The 19,856-nt window shown below is 47.1% G+C and overlaps 8 protein-coding genes across 8 annotated transcripts; 5 read left to right on the forward strand and 3 right to left on the reverse strand.

Moving 5' to 3' along the window:
* Window positions 1-396: 396 nt before the first annotated feature.
* Window positions 397-3,317, forward strand: PGRI_009560 (F-box protein; the record flags this gene model as incomplete). The annotated part of the gene is made up of 4 exons (XM_040788669.1): window positions 397-896; window positions 948-994; window positions 1,554-2,426; window positions 2,488-3,317. 4 exons carry the CDS (start codon window positions 397-399, stop codon window positions 3,315-3,317), a joined length of 2,250 nt encoding a protein of 749 aa, XP_040652441.1.
* Window positions 3,318-3,750: 433 nt separating this feature from the next.
* On the reverse strand, window positions 3,751-6,063 carry ptpA (uncharacterized protein; the record flags this gene model as incomplete). Its single annotated transcript, XM_040788670.1, has 3 exons — window positions 3,751-4,494; window positions 4,547-5,532; window positions 5,652-6,063. 3 exons carry the CDS (start codon window positions 6,061-6,063, stop codon window positions 3,751-3,753), a joined length of 2,142 nt encoding a protein of 713 aa, XP_040652442.1.
* A 1,367-nt stretch (window positions 6,064-7,430) lies between these two features.
* Window positions 7,431-7,917, reverse strand: PGRI_009580 (cytochrome c oxidase assembly protein COX16; the record flags this gene model as incomplete). Its single annotated transcript, XM_040788671.1, has 2 exons — window positions 7,431-7,511; window positions 7,594-7,917. The coding sequence occupies 2 exons, from the start codon at window positions 7,915-7,917 to the stop codon at window positions 7,431-7,433; spliced, it is 405 nt and encodes a 134-aa protein (XP_040652443.1).
* A 473-nt stretch (window positions 7,918-8,390) lies between these two features.
* Window positions 8,391-11,822, forward strand: nic96 (linker nucleoporin NIC96; the record flags this gene model as incomplete). Its single annotated transcript, XM_040788672.1, has 5 exons — window positions 8,391-8,860; window positions 8,936-9,602; window positions 9,658-10,639; window positions 10,704-11,437; window positions 11,496-11,822. The coding sequence occupies 5 exons, from the start codon at window positions 8,391-8,393 to the stop codon at window positions 11,820-11,822; spliced, it is 3,180 nt and encodes a 1,059-aa protein (XP_040652444.1).
* A 382-nt stretch (window positions 11,823-12,204) lies between these two features.
* On the forward strand, window positions 12,205-14,034 carry PGRI_009600 (RibD family protein; the record flags this gene model as incomplete). The annotated part of the gene is made up of 1 exon (XM_040788673.1): window positions 12,205-14,034. One exon carries the CDS (start codon window positions 12,205-12,207, stop codon window positions 14,032-14,034), a length of 1,830 nt encoding a protein of 609 aa, XP_040652445.1.
* Window positions 14,035-14,325: 291 nt separating this feature from the next.
* On the forward strand, window positions 14,326-16,002 carry PGRI_009610 (RCC1-like domain-containing protein; the record flags this gene model as incomplete). The annotated part of the gene is made up of 2 exons (XM_040788674.1): window positions 14,326-15,123; window positions 15,178-16,002. The coding sequence occupies 2 exons, from the start codon at window positions 14,326-14,328 to the stop codon at window positions 16,000-16,002; spliced, it is 1,623 nt and encodes a 540-aa protein (XP_040652446.1).
* Window positions 16,003-16,358: 356 nt separating this feature from the next.
* PGRI_009620 (Chromosome segregation in meiosis protein 3) lies at window positions 16,359-17,319 on the reverse strand (the record flags this gene model as incomplete). The annotated part of the gene is made up of 3 exons (XM_040788675.1): window positions 16,359-16,853; window positions 16,920-16,998; window positions 17,090-17,319. 3 exons carry the CDS (start codon window positions 17,317-17,319, stop codon window positions 16,359-16,361), a joined length of 804 nt encoding a protein of 267 aa, XP_040652447.1.
* A 330-nt stretch (window positions 17,320-17,649) lies between these two features.
* PGRI_009630 (putative NADH-ubiquinone oxidoreductase 21 kDa subunit) lies at window positions 17,650-18,474 on the forward strand (the record flags this gene model as incomplete). Its single annotated transcript, XM_040788676.1, has 5 exons — window positions 17,650-17,709; window positions 17,799-17,815; window positions 17,869-18,074; window positions 18,143-18,345; window positions 18,400-18,474. The coding sequence occupies 5 exons, from the start codon at window positions 17,650-17,652 to the stop codon at window positions 18,472-18,474; spliced, it is 561 nt and encodes a 186-aa protein (XP_040652448.1).
* Window positions 18,475-19,856: the final 1,382 nt, after the last annotated feature.

Here is a 19,856-nt window from a genome sequence, read left to right on the forward strand (position 1 = left end):
GTTAGAGAATAAGGTATACAACCTTGGGGAACTTTTTAATTTTCCTGACGGAGCAATGCTAGCCGGTACCCTCGGGATAACTTTTCAAATACTTTACTGATACTTGGATATCCTACCATTTTATGCGGTAGTCAATGTACTTTTCCTGTACCAAACCATTGTAAATGAACAATGTATAAAGTATACCACTTTTTTTTTTATGTATATATGTATATATATGATCTTAGAATGTATTTAGTTTAATTTTGAATAATTCGAGTATAACATGTAACATATATAATTCTGTAAAGTATGTATTCATCTATACAATAGTACCCGTTACTGTGTAATCGTGGGGGAGAGCTCGGGCCGACTTTCTTTCTCAACAACATCTCGTCAGTGACTATAATTCTCGCCATGCGGTTCCTACCAACCATTCTCGGTGCTGTGTCACTCCTAATCTCTATCACCAATGCCTCCCTCTCGACCGACATCCTGTATTGGCCTTTAGGATCGTCACAACCGTCCGTCCTTGCACACATCTCCTACGACCCAGCCTCATTGAAATCGGACGTGATCTCATATCACCCACCAAAGGATAACCAAAGCGATGGCCTGGTGCGCGTCGGTCTCTACACTTCAACTTCCACAAACAAAAAGCAATGGGTCGGCAGTCTCGTATCGTTGTCCTCCTTAGCCAGTAAGCAACCAACATTTCGCCTTCACCTCGGTCCAGCCAACGAAGTGTACACTGTCTCCCTGTCTGCCTCGTCTACGACTGCACAAAGCTCAGCCGGCCCTCAAATTGACCTTGTCTTGAACGAACCCGGGACGCAACCTCACCTTAACAGGCCAGTGGTTGTCGGTCCAGATGGAGAGAACCCAGAGCAACCTGAAGAAAAGACTCTTTTCCAGAAGTAAGTTACAGATAATGTATCATTTCTTTTGTGTACTAATTAATAACCTAGGTACTGGTGGGTACTTCTGATCATCACTTTCATCAGCATGTCCGGGGGTGGCGGAGAAGGACAGTGATATTCCGACCCGTTTTTTTTTTTTTTTTTTTTTTTTTTTCATATTACCTATATCGAATTAATACCTGATTTGAACTACGCGCTATATGGTTCATTATCTTTCTCAGAGCGTATTTTGGGGGGCACAATGTCAACTAGAAGTCCAAGACATGAAGCTATCCGGCTACGAGTCTGGCTTATATAACTACTTTTGGCTGGAATAAACCAAATTTGTAAAATTGGCAATGTTTTTCTATCTGTAGTTGGTATATACCTGCATATGTACTATATATAGTTATATGTATATAAGGCGGAGAGCATATCAGAAGTATGAGAGGTGCAACTTCATTGCAACTTCATATCTTTAATAAACACAAAGCTGAAACCTGCCTGAGTATATACCTTTAGAAATATTCGACGTCTTTGTCTTTTCTTTTCCCCACTAAACCTCTCTTTCTACCTAGTCAAAATCAGCACTGCTACCTAGAACCCCCAGGCAACAAAAAGTCTGTGCACCGAACCTCCACAAAGTTCTATAAATCTATGCTAAACTCCCATTAGATCTGGTACAAAGTACCACAAATATGCTACTTCAACTCCCAACGGAGTTGATACAGCTTGTTCTTCGAAACTGCGATACAGCAGCCTACTTTCAGGCAGCCTTTTCAAGCCGTAGGCTTTATGAGATTGCCTCCGGTAGCCGGGAAGTCATCATTCATCAGTTACATAATACTCCTGGCTGGAACGACGGTATTGAAGCTCATCAAACTAAACATCTGTTTGGTGAGCTAATGAGGCGCTCCTATGAACACCTAGATGGCGCAGAACATTACGCCAACCCCACCTATGAGTATCAAAATCGAGTGATTGACTACCATGCATCAACAATTGAGGCATCGGAAGACAGGATTCTAGCACTGCTTGTCTTTAAAGGCCAGAGTACTGTCCATCTGGTTGACATGAGCGATGGGGGTCGGACTGAAATCCAATTGAAATCCCCAGGACAGGATATCGGGGAGGTCGAGATCATCCAGACTGCTTTTGATGGAAAGGGTGGAGTTTATGTGCTGCATCGATTTAAACCATTCTTGGACCAAGAATTGGATAGAGAGCACCCATTTGTTAAACACGCCCTGGAATCTCACCCCAACGGGAGTATTCATCTGGCCTGCCATCGCTTGAATTCCCGAAAAAACATCATTCGAATGTGTGACTTTCCAGAATGTCGGGATTATAGGCCACTGGCTTTGTGTGCCTCCAACGGCAAATTTGCGATATCATGGCAAAACACGATCGACCCCTTTGATCACAACATCGTCGTTCTTTATACCCAGCTCTATGACGACGATGATGACGATGACGACGATGACGAAGATAACGAAGACGAAGCGGAAAGCGAAGATGATTCAAGCGAAGGCAAAGGAGAGAACCCCTGTAAAATTATTCGTTCGTTTCACCATTCTGTTATACTAGAAATAGTTCCTAACATCTCTAGATGCCGCTCTTGAGGCTTACATTTTGACAAGCTCTCACGATCAAGACCCGTCTGTCCATCCTTCTCGAAAAACAGGCCCGGTGATGAAGTTGGCTTTCAATGATCGAGGCTTTCAGTTACTCTACCACTACCGAGCTCAAAACATCTACGGTGCCTTTCAGAGACTTCATCGCCTCTCAGGCCTCCTCCCCGGCGAGCCAAAGCCACGTGTTAATGAGAACGCGTGCACCGTGCAGTTTTCGCCTTCCCTATCGCTTCAATTCTCGATTGGAATACCATTCTTCGGTACCCATGAGCTTGGTGATATAAACCAGGGAGAACAGTGTCATTGGCAGTACCTCGCCTTCGGGATTGCCACCCACCGCGTGGAAAAATGGACTGTTGCATGCCTCCTGAAGTCTGAGGCATATACCGGCCCGCGATGTACTCATGTTTTGAATCTCGATCGCGGTAGGCGCTTTGATAACTGGCAGATCATGGCGCACCTTGGGGGATTCCAGGAAGTTACAACTTCACATGGCTCTCCCGTGGCAACTTCGCGTCGCGGAACTCGTGTTGCTGTTGTCAACTGGAAAACCCTCTATGTATGGGCACTGAACCCCTCGGAATTGATTGAAGAGAACGGCACCGGCTTTTATCCATCATCGTGGGAATCATCTACAGGTGCCATTGAGTTGCGACCAGTTACCCTCCAGTTAGAAGCGGTTTGCTCACAACTGCGTTTCACTGAAAAGGAAGACGAGTTGGTTGCGATTACTGATCGTGGAATGATGTTCCTGAATCTCAGTTACATTGGAAAAAGCAAGCAATTCGTCAAGAGCCAGGGCTAGGGCAATAGTTTATGACAAATAGGAAGATCTCTTTCCTAAACTCCTGCCGTTCAGAACGTGGTGAAAGTCTTGGGGTTGGCTGAATACCGAAGACGCATTTGTGCCTATGAGTCTCTTAAAGCATTGTAAAACTGAAATAGGGCAATTCTTGAATCTCAATCAGCAAACCAGGACGCTACCATTGTCTTATTATACAAGACTACACAATAAGAAATCTCTAAGAGAATCAACTATGTCCATTTTTCCTTATTCCCAAAGCAACTCGAAACTCCAGAAAATGCAGGACCACGAGCTGTATGACATTGTACATAGATCAAAAGAAAACCATAGCCCTGAGAATGCAAGGCCAGAAAGGGGTATCCCAGGGTCGTCATCATAGCAAGAGAAGAAGAAGAAGAAGAAGAAGAAGAAGAGCCTAACCCAATCGCTTGTTCTAGTCCATCTCAGAAGCGAGCCATTCGAGCACGCTCTCATAGCAGAGTGCATATTGACTCAGGTTCTGTACCATGCTCGGTCTTTGTCTCCGGAAATCTTCGACCGTCTTGGCAATTAAATCAAGATTGAAATCTCCCAGCCACTCGGTAGATCCGCTGGGGTTCTGATCCAGGCCTCCGCAGCCGGCAGCTTGGGCACGTTGCCGTTTCAACATGTCCAAGACACTATCGACGGTGCAGAAGGTCCCAGTACGCCCGCAGCCCGCACTGCAATGTACCAGTACTGGCCGCTGCCCCTTCGGTTCTGCTTCCTGGCTACTAAAGCTGGAGTTGCTGGTGGCACGGATGACCTTATTACATTGCTCGATCAAATGGAGAAGATGAGTAGGCTGTGACGTTGTCCCGAAGTCAGGCCAGTAAGGATATTGGAGCTGGGTGATATCGCGAAGCGGTTGGAAGGGAAATGATGTATGGCAGATACTGAAGTTTCGCACAGTGATGACTGGGTTTTCGTTTGTGCCATCAGGTCGTTCGGTCAATGCCTTAGGACTGTCAACCGTAGAATCGATATGTTCGCCCTTGGGTTCGATATAGATATGCTTTTCTGAATACGCCTTCACCTCGAATGGTCCATATTTTCCGGACTCCCAATATCGGTGGCATTTTACCTGTCCTCGCTCAACCTCCGCAGTAAGGGAAACGATAAGTCTAACATCTTGCTCCCACACCACGCGCCAGAAGTCCTGCATATTTTGATTAACATGATAACAAGCATTGCGAGGGGCTGCCACTCACATCAAATGTATCAGGAACGGGAGCCTGAGTGGCAATGTATTTCCGATTGGTAAGTTCGGCGGAAATATGAGTTGCATTCACATAATCACAGGCCCCAGATGGAATTCCTTCGAGTCGGACACGGGAATGATCGAATGGGTAAATATCATTGTAACGATTCTTCGTACCTTTTTCTATACCCGCAACGCGATATTTCTTGGGGCCACCGTTGGTATCGGCCGACGGCCCTTCATATGTTAAAGCCTGTTTCATGCGTTCCAATTCAGTTTTCTCTAAGACCAGGAACTTTTGCGAGACAATGTGCCCTTGGTCCTTCGTATCGGAAGCGCCTCGCAACCAGGACGGGAGTTGCTGTCGCTTTGCTTCGGTCAATTGATCGGGCTGTTTCAGAGGAATTTGTCCAACACCCCCGAGGAGATCCATATTCTGTCGAATATTTCCAAAGAATGGATTGACGGCGGAGGATGATTCTGGTAGAGCGCAACCACCCACGACAGGAGCAACAGATTGCAAATTTATTCTCATGGGAGAGGGACGTTTAGAGGATAGTCCGGTCGTCTGGGTTTGTGACTGCCGAATCAAATGTGGAAACCGACCCGAGAAACCTCGAAATCCGTTTTGTAAGATCAGCCCATCTCCCTTCCAGTCTTCGGCCTGAAATTTATTGAGAAGGTTCAGAAGAGGTGCTGCATCCTTCGAATCTGCCGCGGCAGAGTCGTAGACAATTATCACGTCGCACTTTCTCCATCGAGCGAAATTTTGTTTGTCGGCGTCGTCTGTGAAAGTACCCTCTAACTTCTGGGTATCAAATGATCGACGCTTGAGTAGGGTGGTTGGGATGCATAAATTCAGCGATCCTTTGATATTGGCCTGTCTGAAATGAGCAAATGGGCGAACATCAAATAGCATGGTATTTGACTGAGATGATTCAAGAAGTTCGGCGCAGCGTTCGGCTGATACCCAGGGAAATGAAGCAGTGATGGCTCCTGAAGAAACAGTGTTAGCATTTTATATAATTTGTAGAGGATAAACAGTGGAACATGTCAGGTGTGATATGATCAAAGACAGAAAAATATAAAACACATCCAAGAATGGTCAGCCATACCTTGTGAGGTGGGTGCTAGGTTCTTGCCAGCTGGAAGCTTCGGTCCCTTGGGTTGCGCAAATGAAAAGCTTCCCAGCGGATGCGAGGGTGAGGGTGAGGGTGTTGACCATGAAGTCGTTTGGGGAGAGGAAGATCCATGCAGTGCTGATTCTCGGCGTATGCGGCTGGTTTCAGGCTCGGTCTTCTGTAGATTCTTCAATCCTGTAGACACCGATTCCTGGGAAAACACTGGTAATTTTGGGCTCGATAGAGGCTGTGTAGGGGGTAATGTGCCCCAATTCTTTTGCATGGGCAGCCCTGGGTTGGAACTCTGTTGATTGTTGGGGTTTTGCACAGCCATGCCAAAATAATTGGGACTTGATCTTTCTGCAAAATTCGCGCTCGACATCATGCCCGCTGTTGATGGTGACATGGTAGACTGGAAGGACTGTGTGACACCATCATGATGACCACCTTGAGCACTTTGTACCCAAGGTGAGGAGGGTGAGCGTCCTGGACCTGTCATGGCAGGCAGGTTGGCCTCCAGAACTCCAGTTCCCCTGTCGAAAGACAGTCAGCTCAAAACCTCCCTAGCAATGACACCGGCAGGTGTGTAGATAATTCTAAGTGGATTATCAGGGACCAGACTGACAAGTGCTCCCCAGCTCTCGGAACAAGATATCAGAGTCTTCAGAGACCTAAGACTGCGGCAGAATCGCTGGTCATAAACATGCAAATACAGGCGAAGCCGATATCAAAGTGAAAGCTGCAAACTTCAGGAAACCTCGAGATATATCTGACGTAGGGACAAAGAGGGGCAAGAAGCGAATAGACCAGGGTCCAGCCAAAGAGAAAAAACCAATGGAACGAAAAATGTCAAATAGTGAACAGGTCTGTGATATCAGAGGCATCTGTGTTGCATGATTAATAATCTGAAACTAGGTAGCCCCGGCCTGAGAGGGAAAATGGGTGAAGAAATTTGGGGGCTTCGAGAAGAAAGTTATGACGTTGTTGTGTGGGGGATCACGGGTTCACTTCGGTTCTGACGTAGTTGGTAGATTTTTTTTTATGTATAGATTTTATTTTACTATATGTAGTATATATATGTTCAATATTCTAGCACGTTTCATTATATATATATATATATACATATACATGTCCCCATGGATACATAGTACACAATGAGAAACCCGAAGCCCTGTAGTTAGGCTCCAGATCCCGGGCCAGGGCTATAAAGAGCTGAGTAAGCATTAGAACCCTCTAGGGGGACCTTCCATTGCATTATAGATCATTATGAATCAATGTATACATTGAATCTCGGAATTGGATTATGTTGAACTTGTCTTTAGACTGATCAATATTAACAGTGATATCATCCCAATTCCCAGTTAGTGGCAAGTCTCCCAAGGGGTTCCACTCCATGCAGGTTTTCACATGGATATAACAAGCGAAAAGATGAGACGACATACTCGAGAGGGACATAAATATATCCTTTCCCAAATCCGTAGTCAATGGCCCAGTATGTAATATTTGGGGGAGCGGAAGTATACACATTGTATGCTGTATACAAGTTTCGAGAGACCGAGGAAGTGAGCGAAACCAACTCCAATGGCTGCCTAGGTAGGGATATTGGGGTATAGCATACGTTGTATGCGAAGGCTGACCAGATAATAAAGTGACTACACGCCTGGTATCCTCCTTTATACAGCAATGAGCTCATACGCTAGGTGAGGTCATGAGGAAAACGTGTTTGTCGCGTTCGAGGATACCAGAGCATTCAGGTATTTGAATTCAAATGTGTTACAGCCTTCCGTCCGGTTCACCTTTGAATCGTTCGACTCGCTTCTGCTCCCATTGGTCGAGGTCTTTGGCCATAAGTCTCTGTGGGCGTGCACAATAATCAGCATTCAGTTCCAATGTCAGGTGAGAAAAACAATATCAATTTAAAAAAAAAAATACATACGTAGTACTCTTCCTTTTCATCGCCTATAATCCTCCTCCGTGGGTTGCGCTTGATTCCCTCCTCCCCGTCAGGACCCTTGAGTCCCAGGTCAAATGCTTCGTCTTGACTGAGCTGCTTGACTTTGCGGTCATATCTCTCATACCGTAAGGCAGCAGCAGGTGTCAAAACAAATGACCCAGCTACAATAACGGCCATAAATGGGAGGCCGAAGAGAATGAAAGGGTGTCGAGCCAGTCGCGCCCGGTAGAATGCACCGAGCCGTTCACCGAGGGATGATGATTCCGTAGCTGCCCGACGAAAGGTTTTGGATTGGAACACAGGCATATTTGTGAATCAATATATTGAACGCTATTATGGGGAGGTTCAATAAGTTCATCAATGGGTTTGGGTCATTGTTGAACAAAGAAAGAACAATAGGATTTCGGTCAATAGATAATCCGGAATGTCGGTTTGAATTGTTTAGAGCTTCCTAAACAGCCTTTTTAATTCCCTATTGACATATCTCTTAAATCGCTGGGCTTTTTTTTTATTTTTTATTTTGTCAATATAAAAGCACACCGAAGCTCCGTCCTCTGTATCTGAAAGCACGGAAGAATTCACTACTTATCGTTGTCATTCTTTGCCGTTGCAGAGCTCTTGGTGTGCGCAGTAAGTCCAGTTTGCTTGCCCTTTGATAAGCTTATTTCTGCTTAATCGCTAGCTCAAAGTGAGTTAACTAATCTGAAGTACAGTTTTACCTGCAACATCGTGCTTACATTGCTTTTTCTTCTAACTACTTTCGAACCTACGAGCCCTCCATGGCTTCCAACACTGGCTCTCTCTTCGGAGGGGGTGGTCTTGGAACCTCGACGGCACCACAGTCGAACGGTCTCTTTGGTGCAAACAATTCGACAGCGAGTCCTTTCGCAAGCTTCTCTGCCACAGGTACACAAGGTGCCCAAGGCTCCCAAGGCGCGCAAACATCATCGCTGTTCGGAGGTCAATCTCAGGCCCAGCAACAGCCTGCTCAAGCCCCAATCTTGGGTCAGGCCCAACAAGCTAGCAAGCCGCAGACCCAGGGACAATCTACAAGCCAGTCAACACAACCTGCGTTTTTCAATAGCCTATTAGAGCGTGGGAAAAAGCGACCATTGTCATCGGTTATTCAAAACACCAACTTCGAAGATGTGCCTAGTCTCCAGTTAGGTCTGGATGACATTCGAAGGAAGGCGCGAGAGCTAGGCTCCGCAGGACAGAAGAATACCCCAAACGGCAAGAACACTAAAGCGTGAGTTTCATCTCCACCATCCTGTCACACTTACTTTTTTATTGACCTCAGCTAACCTTGCGATATTATCAATAGTCATTATCTTCTTGCAGCTTCTGGAATATCTCCGGGACAAGCATTGCGCGACCTCAAGTCCATGGACCCCCAGGCATCGCTAGCGGCCCCAGCGAGGGATCTGGACCACTTTGACCCAGACAACCAAAGATTTTTGCGGAACATCCAGCAACGTGGTCGACAAGTCATGATCGCAGAGAGTCTTACCAGAGCTCAGCGGGACTTCGATACTTTTCTAGAGGAGAAGGTTGACATGGACTGGGAAGACCAACGTCAAAAAATATTCCACCACTTCGGGCTATCCCAGAAGGACGCCACCGGCGCTGGAGGACTGAAATCTACCACCAGGGGGGCCTTTGGACGGACAGCAAGACAGTCTAAGCAAACTGGACCTACTGCAGCCAATGGACCCTCGACCGCATCCCGCAGAAGCGTATTCGGGCGTTCCGGTCTCGAAAAGTCGGTGATTGGCACACCTGGGGCCGGCTTGACAAACCGTCAAATATTTGAAGACCCAACAGAGCGAAATGAAGGGACTGCATCTCACTCGCCTGATCTCAGGTTCCAACGGGAGAAAATGGGCCACTACGCCGAGAAGGTTCAACAGTTGAACCTTGCCAGACTCCAAGGAAAATGCTACCCCGTACTCGACGAGTTTTCATGTGTTGAAGTGCAAGCCGGTGGTGATGTAAGTTTAACCCCCTTCGCAACATTGATGTCCGTCCCGCTAATCGTTTCTTCAGGTACCTCAGCAACTTTTCAATGCATATCAAGCCTTGATAAGAATTGTCCATGAAAAGCCTAGCATCATGAACCCATCGGAGCCCGGAGCAGTGAAAGAGAGACAATATGCCGAAGATTACCTCGAAGAATCGTCCAAATCCCTGAAAGCAATCGAACTCAGGAAACAGATTCTTGAAGGCTCTAGGAGTTTCCTTGAGAGTACATTCTTCGATGAAGTGGAAACGGCTATTGCTAAAAACCCTCGGGAAGCACAATTGGGAGGAATTCCAACTGTCATCAACAAGATTCGCGCCTACATTCGTCTTCAAGCCGCGAGGAAGGACCTGGCACCTGATGGTACCGAGCTCCAAATGGTGAACCAAGACTACTGCTGGATTCTTATTTTCTACCTTCTTCGGTGTGGTTTCGTGACCGAGGCAGCTGAATACGTCAGCCGAGATAGTGGGTTCCGGTCTTTAGATCACAAATTTGTGACCTACATGACAACCTACGCGCAGAGTAGAAGACTGCCCCGGGACTTGCAGCAAAAGATTAACGGCGAGTTCCAGCAACGCTCACGGAACGCACCTGAAAATACAGTCGATCCTTATCGAATGGCATGTTACAAAATCATTGGCCGCTGTGATCTCTCCCGTCGTCGCTTGGATGGTGTGAAGCAGACCGTCGAGGACTGGATGTGGCTACAGTTCAGTCTTGCAAGAGAGGACGATCGTGCTGAAGAGGTTGCCGGTGACGTCTTCGGCCTGGAGGATATTCAGACCGACATCCAGGAGATTGGCCAGAGAGTCTTTGTCAAAGGCAACGAAGGACCCGGCGGGTACGGAACTTACTTCCTGCTGCAGATATTGGGTGGAATGTTTGAGCAGGCTGTGCATTATCTCGGCACTTATGCCCCAGTCACTGCTGTTCATTTCGCCATTGCCCTGTCCTATTATGGCCTTTTGCGGGTGTCCGACTTTTACACCTCTGGTGAAGAAATTCGTAAGCTCACCTTCTGCCATAATACTCTGATTTTGCTAACGCTAAACGTTCTCGCTTTACGCAGTCTCCTTTACAGTCAAGCAATATCCCCAGATCAATTTCGGATATCTCTTGACCCAATACACTCGAGAATTTCGCACTGGATTTGTTGAAGCTGCCATCGATTACTTCACATTGATCTGCCTGAACGCAGATCTTCCAGGTGCTCTGGGCAAGTCCCAAGCATCAGTCTGTCATGAGGCCTTGCGAGAGTTCATTCTAGAAACTAGGGACTTTGCCAAATTGCTTGGCGATATTCGGGCGGATGGTACTCGCCTCAAGGGAGCCATTGAGCAACGTCTCGATTTGATCAAATTGGTTGACCAACAAGAATTCTTGAAGACTATCACGGTTCAAGCTGCTGCCGTTGCAGACGATAAGGGATTGATCACGGATGCCGTGCTTCTTTACCACCTGGCAGAGAACTATGATCGTGTCATTGACATCATCAACCGTGCATTGTCGGATGCAATTGCAGTTGAGCTAGGCGGTGCCATGCCGAAGCTACAACCCCTGCGCCCAAGGGTCGACCAAAATCAAGATAGTCAGCCAGAGGCCGTGGAAGCCGGAAGCAGCCTCAGTTTGACTGCTGTGGATGACCCAGGCGTGCTTGCTAAGAACATGATCAGTCTTTACGATTCGGACAGAATGTACTATGGACAAATCCGACAGATCAACCGTGATGCTTGTGGGTTACTGCTGCGTATGATGGAAGCAAAGACTCAGGTTGAAGCCGGCAGATGGGCGCCAGCTCTTGATGTAAGTGCCTCCAACCCATGGTTTTCTTTGATGATTGAATTACTAATGGACGTGACAGGCTATCAACGCTTTGAATATTCTTCCGTTGCAAGCACAGGGCTCCGTGTCGTATATTCGAAGCACAGCCCAAGCTTTCTCATCTTTGCCGCCAATCATTTCGCGCAACGTCGGGCCTGTCATCATGTGGAGCATTACATGTATTGGCTATGAACGCCAAAAGCGGACCTTTGGCATGTACGATAGTGAAGTGCGCCAGGGATTGGCGGATACTTTGCTTGTCATGGCCAAGGATCTCATGGTCTTTTCGGGAATGGTCAAGTACAAATTGCCGCCACGAGTCTATGAAACTCTGGCTCGTGCTGGGGCGGATATCGGGGCATACTAGTTGTGATTTGAGATACTGAGATACTTTTTTTGTGCTTAATTGTTTCAAAAAAAAAAAAAAAAAAAACAAAAAAAAAACAAATCGAAGAGAATTGAACATCGAACTAATAATCCCTATTTTCTAAAACCGAACAAATTTCGTTCTGTATACATACTATATCTTCATAGGTTGTTTTGATATACGATGTGGACCTCAACGTGGGTAACGTCCGGGCCTTCATGCTTCCGCCCCACTAAGTTCTTCCCGCTCCTTCTCCGACACTTCGCTCTGATATGCTCTCTATATATATGTCTATCTGGGGCTATTCTCCAGTAAAATGGCCATTTGATTGCCATAGCTGGGAATACGGAGCTAAACCTATATTCTAGCACGATTCTCCAGGATGGATCATGCCTCCAGCGCCTCCGTCTCAAGCTTAGAGGGTTCTGACAGCGAGGCCAGATCCTTGCACAATGAAGTTTCGGTGCAGGCAAAAGACGTTTTGGGAACAGACCAAGAGGCAGAACGGGGCTGCGATGCACGAGACACGATAGACGAAGACGTAATCGAAATCAGAACTCCGATCAACTTATCCAGTGCCCTTGATAAGCAAGCATTACACAGTGGCGAGAATGAGTCAACACGGTGCAGTGCGGCCATCGGAGACCCTCACAGTAGCAGTGCATCAATGAGTCAAGGTGCAAAGGCTACCCCCAGCCTTTTCAACAATCCGCCGAACCTAGCGCGCATACGCAAGGTCCTATTCGAGTGCAAGGACCCGATAGAAATCAGTCTCGAAGAATTTGAAACATATTGGCCCTTTATTGATAATGTGTGGGTCAAACAAAGATCAAATGCGAGCAAAGAGGGCCATTGCACCACCGACTATTACATGTGCCGGTTACGGCGTCCAACACATCGCACATCTGAAACTCGCCCCTTGCCAGAGGGCAAGCGTCCTCGCAAAAAACGAGTTCGAGAGGGAGGCATCTGTAACTTTCAAATCAAGGTTGTTCGGTTCGAAGGCGCATACTCGACCGTCACTATCGCGAGAACGCCGGGAAGTTGCAGTATCCATTCGCATGATCTCGACTACATTGACCGAGTGAAGCGGAACTCGGGATTAATGGAGTACGCGCGAAAAGAATCTGTGAAGGGATATCTCCCTTCTTCCATCTATACCAAATTCCAAGAAGAACCAGATAAGCTTGCGGAGGCTGGAGGGCGATTCTTCACTGTGACGGACGTCCGCAACATCTCCGCCAAGTGGCGTATACAAAACCCAGAGGTGAATCTGGTCGCACACGAGGGCTATGAATACCAGAAGGGTCATGGTATTGTTAAAACTCAAAGCACCGATGGTGTCAACGAGGTGTCCTCCCAAACAAAACCAACCTCGACTTCGACCTCGTCAGTTTTGCCCCCGGACACACTATCATTCCCTCAATTTTCGCTAGAATTCTTACACCCTTATCTTCCCAATCACTCGGAGCGTCGGGAGTTCCCTCATGTCACATTGTCATACGCATCTTCAATGGACTCCAAGATCTCTCTTCAACCAGGAATGCAGACGGTATTGTCTGGACCAGAGGCCAAATTGATGACCCACTATCTTCGCTCCCGGCACGATGCCATTCTTGTTGGAGTAGGAACTGTACTTGCAGATAATCCAGGTCTAAATTGTCGTCTGGAAGGGGCCGGTGGATTTGGAGGACTGGGGAGAATGTGGCAACCACGACCAGTGATCGTTGATCCTATGGGCCGATGGCCTATTCATCCCGAATGCCGAATGTTGCGTACTGCTGTTGAAGGGAAAGGCAAAGCTCCATGGGTTGTGTTATCCCCAGGAGCACAAATCAACCCCCAAACACTAGTGATGCTCAAAGGCTACGGTGGAGATTTCCTCCGCATTGTAGAATACAATCAACATTGGCGATTACGCTGGGAAGCCGTCTTTCGTGCCTTGGCATCTGAAGGTATTAAGAGTGTGATGATTGAGGGTGGCGGCACAGTCCTGAGTGAATTGTTGAACCCAGAGTATACAAGTTTCATTGATTCAATTATTGTGACAGTTGCTCCTACCTACCTTGGCCGTGGTGGAGTGAATGTCAGTCCTGATTCAAAACAAGATCAGGAGGGTACACCCAATGCTGCATTGAATCCTCGAGATGTTAAATGGATGCCATTGGGACAGAATGTGATTATGTGTGGAAAGATTCGTGAAAGTCATTGACTTTTATTGTCTATTGTCTCTATTGTCTATTGTCTTTCATAAACATTCTATAATCTCTATTAAAAATAATAAAATAATAAAAAATAATACGAAATGAATAAAATGAATCAGCCCATTGAAGGTGGCTGGGGAGAATGTGCTATGTTTTCGCTGTTTTGGCTGTTTTGGCTTGGCACCCTTTTTTTTTAAACCCTCTACGCGCCTTTTCCTTTTCTTTCAATCTCAGCTTCAAACATTTCTCCCCCCCTGTTCTTTTTCATTCTTGGCTATTTCCAATAGCTCTAAGTTAAAATGCCTCCGAAAAAGACGTCCAAGCCTGTTGAGGCTTCGACAGAGCCGAAGAGAAGTGCTCGTACCAGTGCGAGGCAGGCAACCGTGACCAAGACGGAAAAGTCAGTCAAAGAATCTGCAAAGCCTGCAAAGTCCACTACCAAGTCCACTACCAAGTCCACCGCGAAGTCCACTGCAACATCTTCCAAATCGACTACGAAGCCTACTAAAACTTCCACCCAATCTACATCCGCTACAAAGAAGCGCAAGGCTGATGAGGACGAGGAGAAACCGCGCGAAATCAAAAGGTCTCGTGTCGCGCAAGCGCGTCAGCCAAAGCCCAAGGCAAAAGTTGTCATCAATGAGGCTCCGAAGGCTAAGTTGAACGTATTTGTCTGTGGTGAGGGCAGCTCTGGTGAGCTGGGTTTGGGCACAGCTAAGAATGCCATTGATGTGAAACGCCCACGTTTAAACAAGCTTCTGTCTGCCGAAGAGGTCGGAGCTGTACAGGTTGCTGTCGGAGGCATGCACTGTCTAGCTCTTACCCATGACAACAAGATCTTCTCCTGGGGAGTGAACGACCAGGGTGCACTCGGAAGAGAAACTGAATGGGATGGTGGGTACAAAGATATTGAAAACAACAGCGATTCCGATTCGGATGATGAAGACAGCGGATTGAACCCCCGCGAGTCTATTCCCACTGCGATCCCCGCTACCGCTTTTCCCGAAGGCACTGTCTTCGTCGAAGTCGCCGCTGCCGATAGCGCAAGCTTTGCCCTTACTGATGATGGTTTGGTCTATGGCTGGGGCACTTTCAGAGTAAGACGATCAGACTATCTTGGATCGGATTTCTTTTACTAACTACAATTCTAGAGCAACGATGGAATCCTTGGATTTGACGCGTCTACTCACGTTCAAAAGACCCCGACTTTGATCTCGTCTTTGAAGAAGATCACACACTTGACTTGCGGAGCCAATCACGTTCTCGCCCTGAACGACCAAGGTCGCGTCTACTCGTGGGGCTCTGGGCAACAGAATCAGCTCGGCCGTAGGATCGTGGAACGCAACAGATTGAACGGTCTTCAGCCTCGGGAGTTTGGCCTTCCCAAGAACATTGTCCACATCGGGAGTGGCCAGTACCACTCGTTTGCTGTTCACACCACTGGAAATGTCTATGCCTGGGGATTGAACAGCTTCGGTGCGACGGCCATCCGCGAGGGCGCCGGCGACGACGAAGCCGCTATCCTCCACCCCACCCTTGTCGAATCACTTTCTAACCGAAATATTTCGCAAATCTGCGGTGGCGCTCATCACTCGATTGCCATTGCTGGGGACGGCGATTGCTTGGTTTGGGGCCGTATCGACGGTTTCCAAAGTGGCTTGAAGATTGATACACTTGCCGATGATGCCGTTATCAAAGATGAGCGCGATCGTCCCCGTATCCTGATCGCACCTACCCCCGTTCCTGGCATTAAGGCCAAGGTTGTGGCGGCTGCCTCGGATCATTCTCTCGCTATCGATGCCGATGGTCGTGCATGGTCATGGGGGTTTTCCGCCACGTACCAAACTGGACAAGGTACACAAGATGACATTGAGGTGGCTACCGTCATCGACAACACTGCTACTCGTGGAAAGAAACTGAATTGGGCTGGTGCTGGTGGTCAGTTCTCCGTGTTCACAGAGCCTGCCAGCGAGTAAGGTCAATATCCATATTCAATTGACCTATTCCCCACTGTAACATCTAATGTCTCGTTTTCCTCCTTGTCGCGTTTGCTCGTTTCCAGAGCATTCATGAAGAGCTTCTTTGCAATCTCCGGTTATTGACATCCGTTAGCATGTTATTTGAAATTAATTCTCTGTCCAATATGATCCAATGTGTTGTTCCTCGTAATTCTAGTTTTAGAACTCACTCGGAGTTCCAGTTGTGCAATTCCTATCTGAGCCATACATGGCCTAGGTAATTTGATTGAACGGGGATAGTCTGGTAGTAGGCTCGTTCCGAGGTTAATTTCCATCGCTGTCATTAAAATCTATAGTACAAGGTACCTTCACAACTACATCCCAAGCTCCTTCATCGCTTCGTATTCAGCATCATAGTCGTCGTTATCATCATCTGGTGCCCGCGAAGGCGAGGCACGCATGTTGACGGGGAAATCAATCACTGGCTCATCCTGTTCTCTGAGAAGATCATCTAAATCATCGTCGTCGGGCTCAGGCTCAGGATAGCTGATTGTAGGCCGCGCGCTCTTGTTTGGGTCTAGAATGAACAGGTCTTGGTCGGTAGCTCCTTCCTGTTCCTGGGTAGTTGCAGTTGGTTTATCTGTAGTGTTCTTGGGAACATGAGGGTGTTCAAGATCTTCCCACGCAGGTCCAGAGCTATCGAAAAGTCTCGGTTTCTCCTCGTCTATCCATTCTTTTCGCATAGCCTGAATGCGTTTCGAGTGTCCCAGTTTCTCAATCATTGTCAAACCGTCTGCGAATTTTGCGCGTGGGAATAGATCATCGAGCCATAGCTGGTAAAAGTTGAGCAGCCGTGCGGCATCCTTGAACTATAGGAGACCCAAGTCAGTTACACTATCATTCCTTGGGTATGCCAAATAGAGAAGAGAACGAACCTCGTGTCCTTTGCCTTTGAATTTCAGCTTCTGCCTGGCAGTATGTCGCAGTTTTGGTATGCCTGGTTGTGAGAGTAAACTAGCCTATTTATTAGCATTATTGTCCCAGGTATTCTCCAGAATCAGAAGAGGGATTTCAGTCAGGAAGCAGGGTAGCACGTAAGACTCACCGGCCCTCATCTAGTTTCGCCACAGGTTGTCGTTTCTTTGCGACTTTAACTTCTTCGTCAAGACCTAAACCAAGTGCCGAATCCCCTGTCCCAGAAGCCTTGGTGCTGTTGGTATTGGGAGCATTATTATCCAGGATAACCTCATCTAAGCCGATGTCATAATCAAAAAGATCGTTCAAATCACCCGCTGTCGGTGAACTTCCTCGTTCTGAAACGTGCGCGTTCGCCATAGTTCCACTCGCACACAGATACTGTTGTAGGTGTAAGTATAACAAGGAGCCAGTATGAGAGGATCACGATAACTGAAACGTTAACGGGAAAGAAAGAGGTGGCACCTGGATTGGAGCAATTCAACTTTTGCGAGATACTATCTTGAAGTATCCACAATCAGATGCCGTTTTGACGCGTGACGCGAGTAGTTTGTTATCTGCGGTCTGATTGGCCGTCGGGTCTCTTGTCCGCCTTAATTGGACTAACCCCAATATGGTTAGCGTCATTCTCCTCCCTCCAACTCCCAGAACTTCAACCTCGAATGCCTGCACATCCACACTTCAAACAACATGGCGACCGATACCAAAACAGCCATTGTGCCCTCTAAGCGGGCTAATACTGACTACCCGGTATGATAGATCCATCATGAACTAGGGCTACTACTTTTCCATCCCCAACTGCTCGTTTGCGTACGTCTTTTGGCTAACATATTCAACAGTTGATCGATTCCGACCCGTACGCTATACCCCGGATTCTAGGAATTTGTCACAAGCTCACATCTTTATCAGGCATTTGAAACGAGTGTTCGGATATGCCCGGCCTTCCGACTGGGCCGTGGCTGGCGGTATGGCCTCGGCTGCTCCTATCTCGTTCTGGATTATGGAGAGAGCAAGCCCGTCGCATGTAGGCCGTGGTGGCTTCGCTCCCGTTATGCGACTTGCCACAGCTGTTGGTCTGCTTGGCGGTCTTCATGTTCTCTATCAGCGATCCTGCCGTAAGCCATATCCCCCAACCGAAACTCTTGCCCGCTTCTTTTAGACGTCTCAACTCACACCTTCATAGAGCGCTTTTACGGTTTCACCGAGAATGCTAGAGAGGTCGAAATGGATACTCGTGAGATGGTCGACAAGGTCAAGAAGGGCGAGCCTCTGTACGGTAAATCCCAGATGTCGTCCAATCTACAAGGCATGGCAGCCCGCAACTCCCGGTACTCAGAACTTTTCATCCATGTTGTCCCATGGTTCAATTTTGTCAACCATGACCAGGTTAGTCCCCCATTCCAGTCAGTTCTGGAAGGATGATGCTGATTGTTTTGCAAGCACGGCGTGGACACTGCCAAATACTACCAGCAGGCCGAGCGGGAATTGGAGGCAGAGCGCACTAGCTCTTCATGAGGATACACCATCAGCTAGAGAGAAAAAAAAGAATGATGGGCAGACTTTCCGTTCAGTGTTGCAGATTTGTACACATATCCGATTTTGTGTGTGTGTTTTTTTTGGGGGGCGCAATTGATATTCACAATACAGATTCCCGTTCTGATCAACCTTAACGCCTTTTGTATTTATATGGAGATGCCCCTAATGATTCCCCAGCTGTATCAGAAATGGATGCAATCCAATCCTAACGGCCTTGCGTAGTAGACCGATATATGGACACATTTGAATTCGAGCCTTGCGGTCTACCAGGTTGGCGCTTCTTCATTGCCATTCTCGAATTTGGTGTTTAATTCCCGATTCTTTTTCGGTCTGGGGTTAGGAGCTACATTGTAATCAGCAAATAATCAAGGTTGGGGTTTGTGCGTCCTAATTCCTACCTTTTTCGTTCTCCTGTATATAGAAACGACGCAGCAACATAATTGCTTCTTTCTCAAACAGTCCGCCGTAGACAGGATATGACGGGTCAATTGAGGGGCTATATCTAAAATCAGCCTTATACGATTTGGCGTCGGGATGTACTGACTCGGAATGTAATGAAAGAACACCTCCAGTGCCTCCAAATCGATCATTGGCACACCCAAAGTACACACTACGAATGCGGTATTGTTTCAGGGCAGAAGCGCACATCACACAAGGCTCGACCGTAACGTAGAGATCAGTAGATTGCAATGCTGACCTAGGGTAACTTTGGAGCATCTCTGCAATCGCTATAAACTCAGCATGTCTTGTTCCCTAGATATTGTCAACGGTTTCTTCACATTGAGATCTTTAAGAGGTCACCCACATTCATAGATCTATTTGTGTCGTTCATGCCAACTCCCACAATTTGATTGTTGTGCACCAGAACACAACCAACGGGGGTTTCGCCTGACTGAAGAGCTTTCTCGCCCTAGTATTTGAATGAGCATGTTTCAATTCCTCGGCAAGAAGTTTCGTACCATCAACAAGGCTTGTTTCATAAAATACCCATGTCTCGAATCCTCCCCAGTGTCATCGTTGAACTCCATTTGAGATTTCTCCTGTAGGTTTTATACTTTGAGTTAGTTTGAGTTGACTCCAGTGACTGGTCAGGTATATCTCATTGAGGGAAGTGAAGGAGTCAGGAGGGCAAAAAAAAAGAGCAGTGGGCACCCGAAATTTCCAAGTGAGGTTGACCAACTCTGAACCCCAATCTAAGATCCAACATTGATGCAACGAATATTCATATGGGATATCTTTTGGATCTCTTATGTCTTGGTTTTGTATCTTTTTTCAATGTCATTTATCTTTGTATTTTCTATATGACACATCTGTATATATATATATACTATGGGCCAATTTTGAATTCCAAATCACAGCCA

This window comes from Penicillium griseofulvum (genome assembly GCF_001561935.1).
Source record: "Penicillium griseofulvum strain PG3 chromosome Unknown contig_79, whole genome shotgun sequence".
NCBI lineage: Eukaryota > Fungi > Ascomycota > Eurotiomycetes > Eurotiales > Aspergillaceae > Penicillium > Penicillium griseofulvum.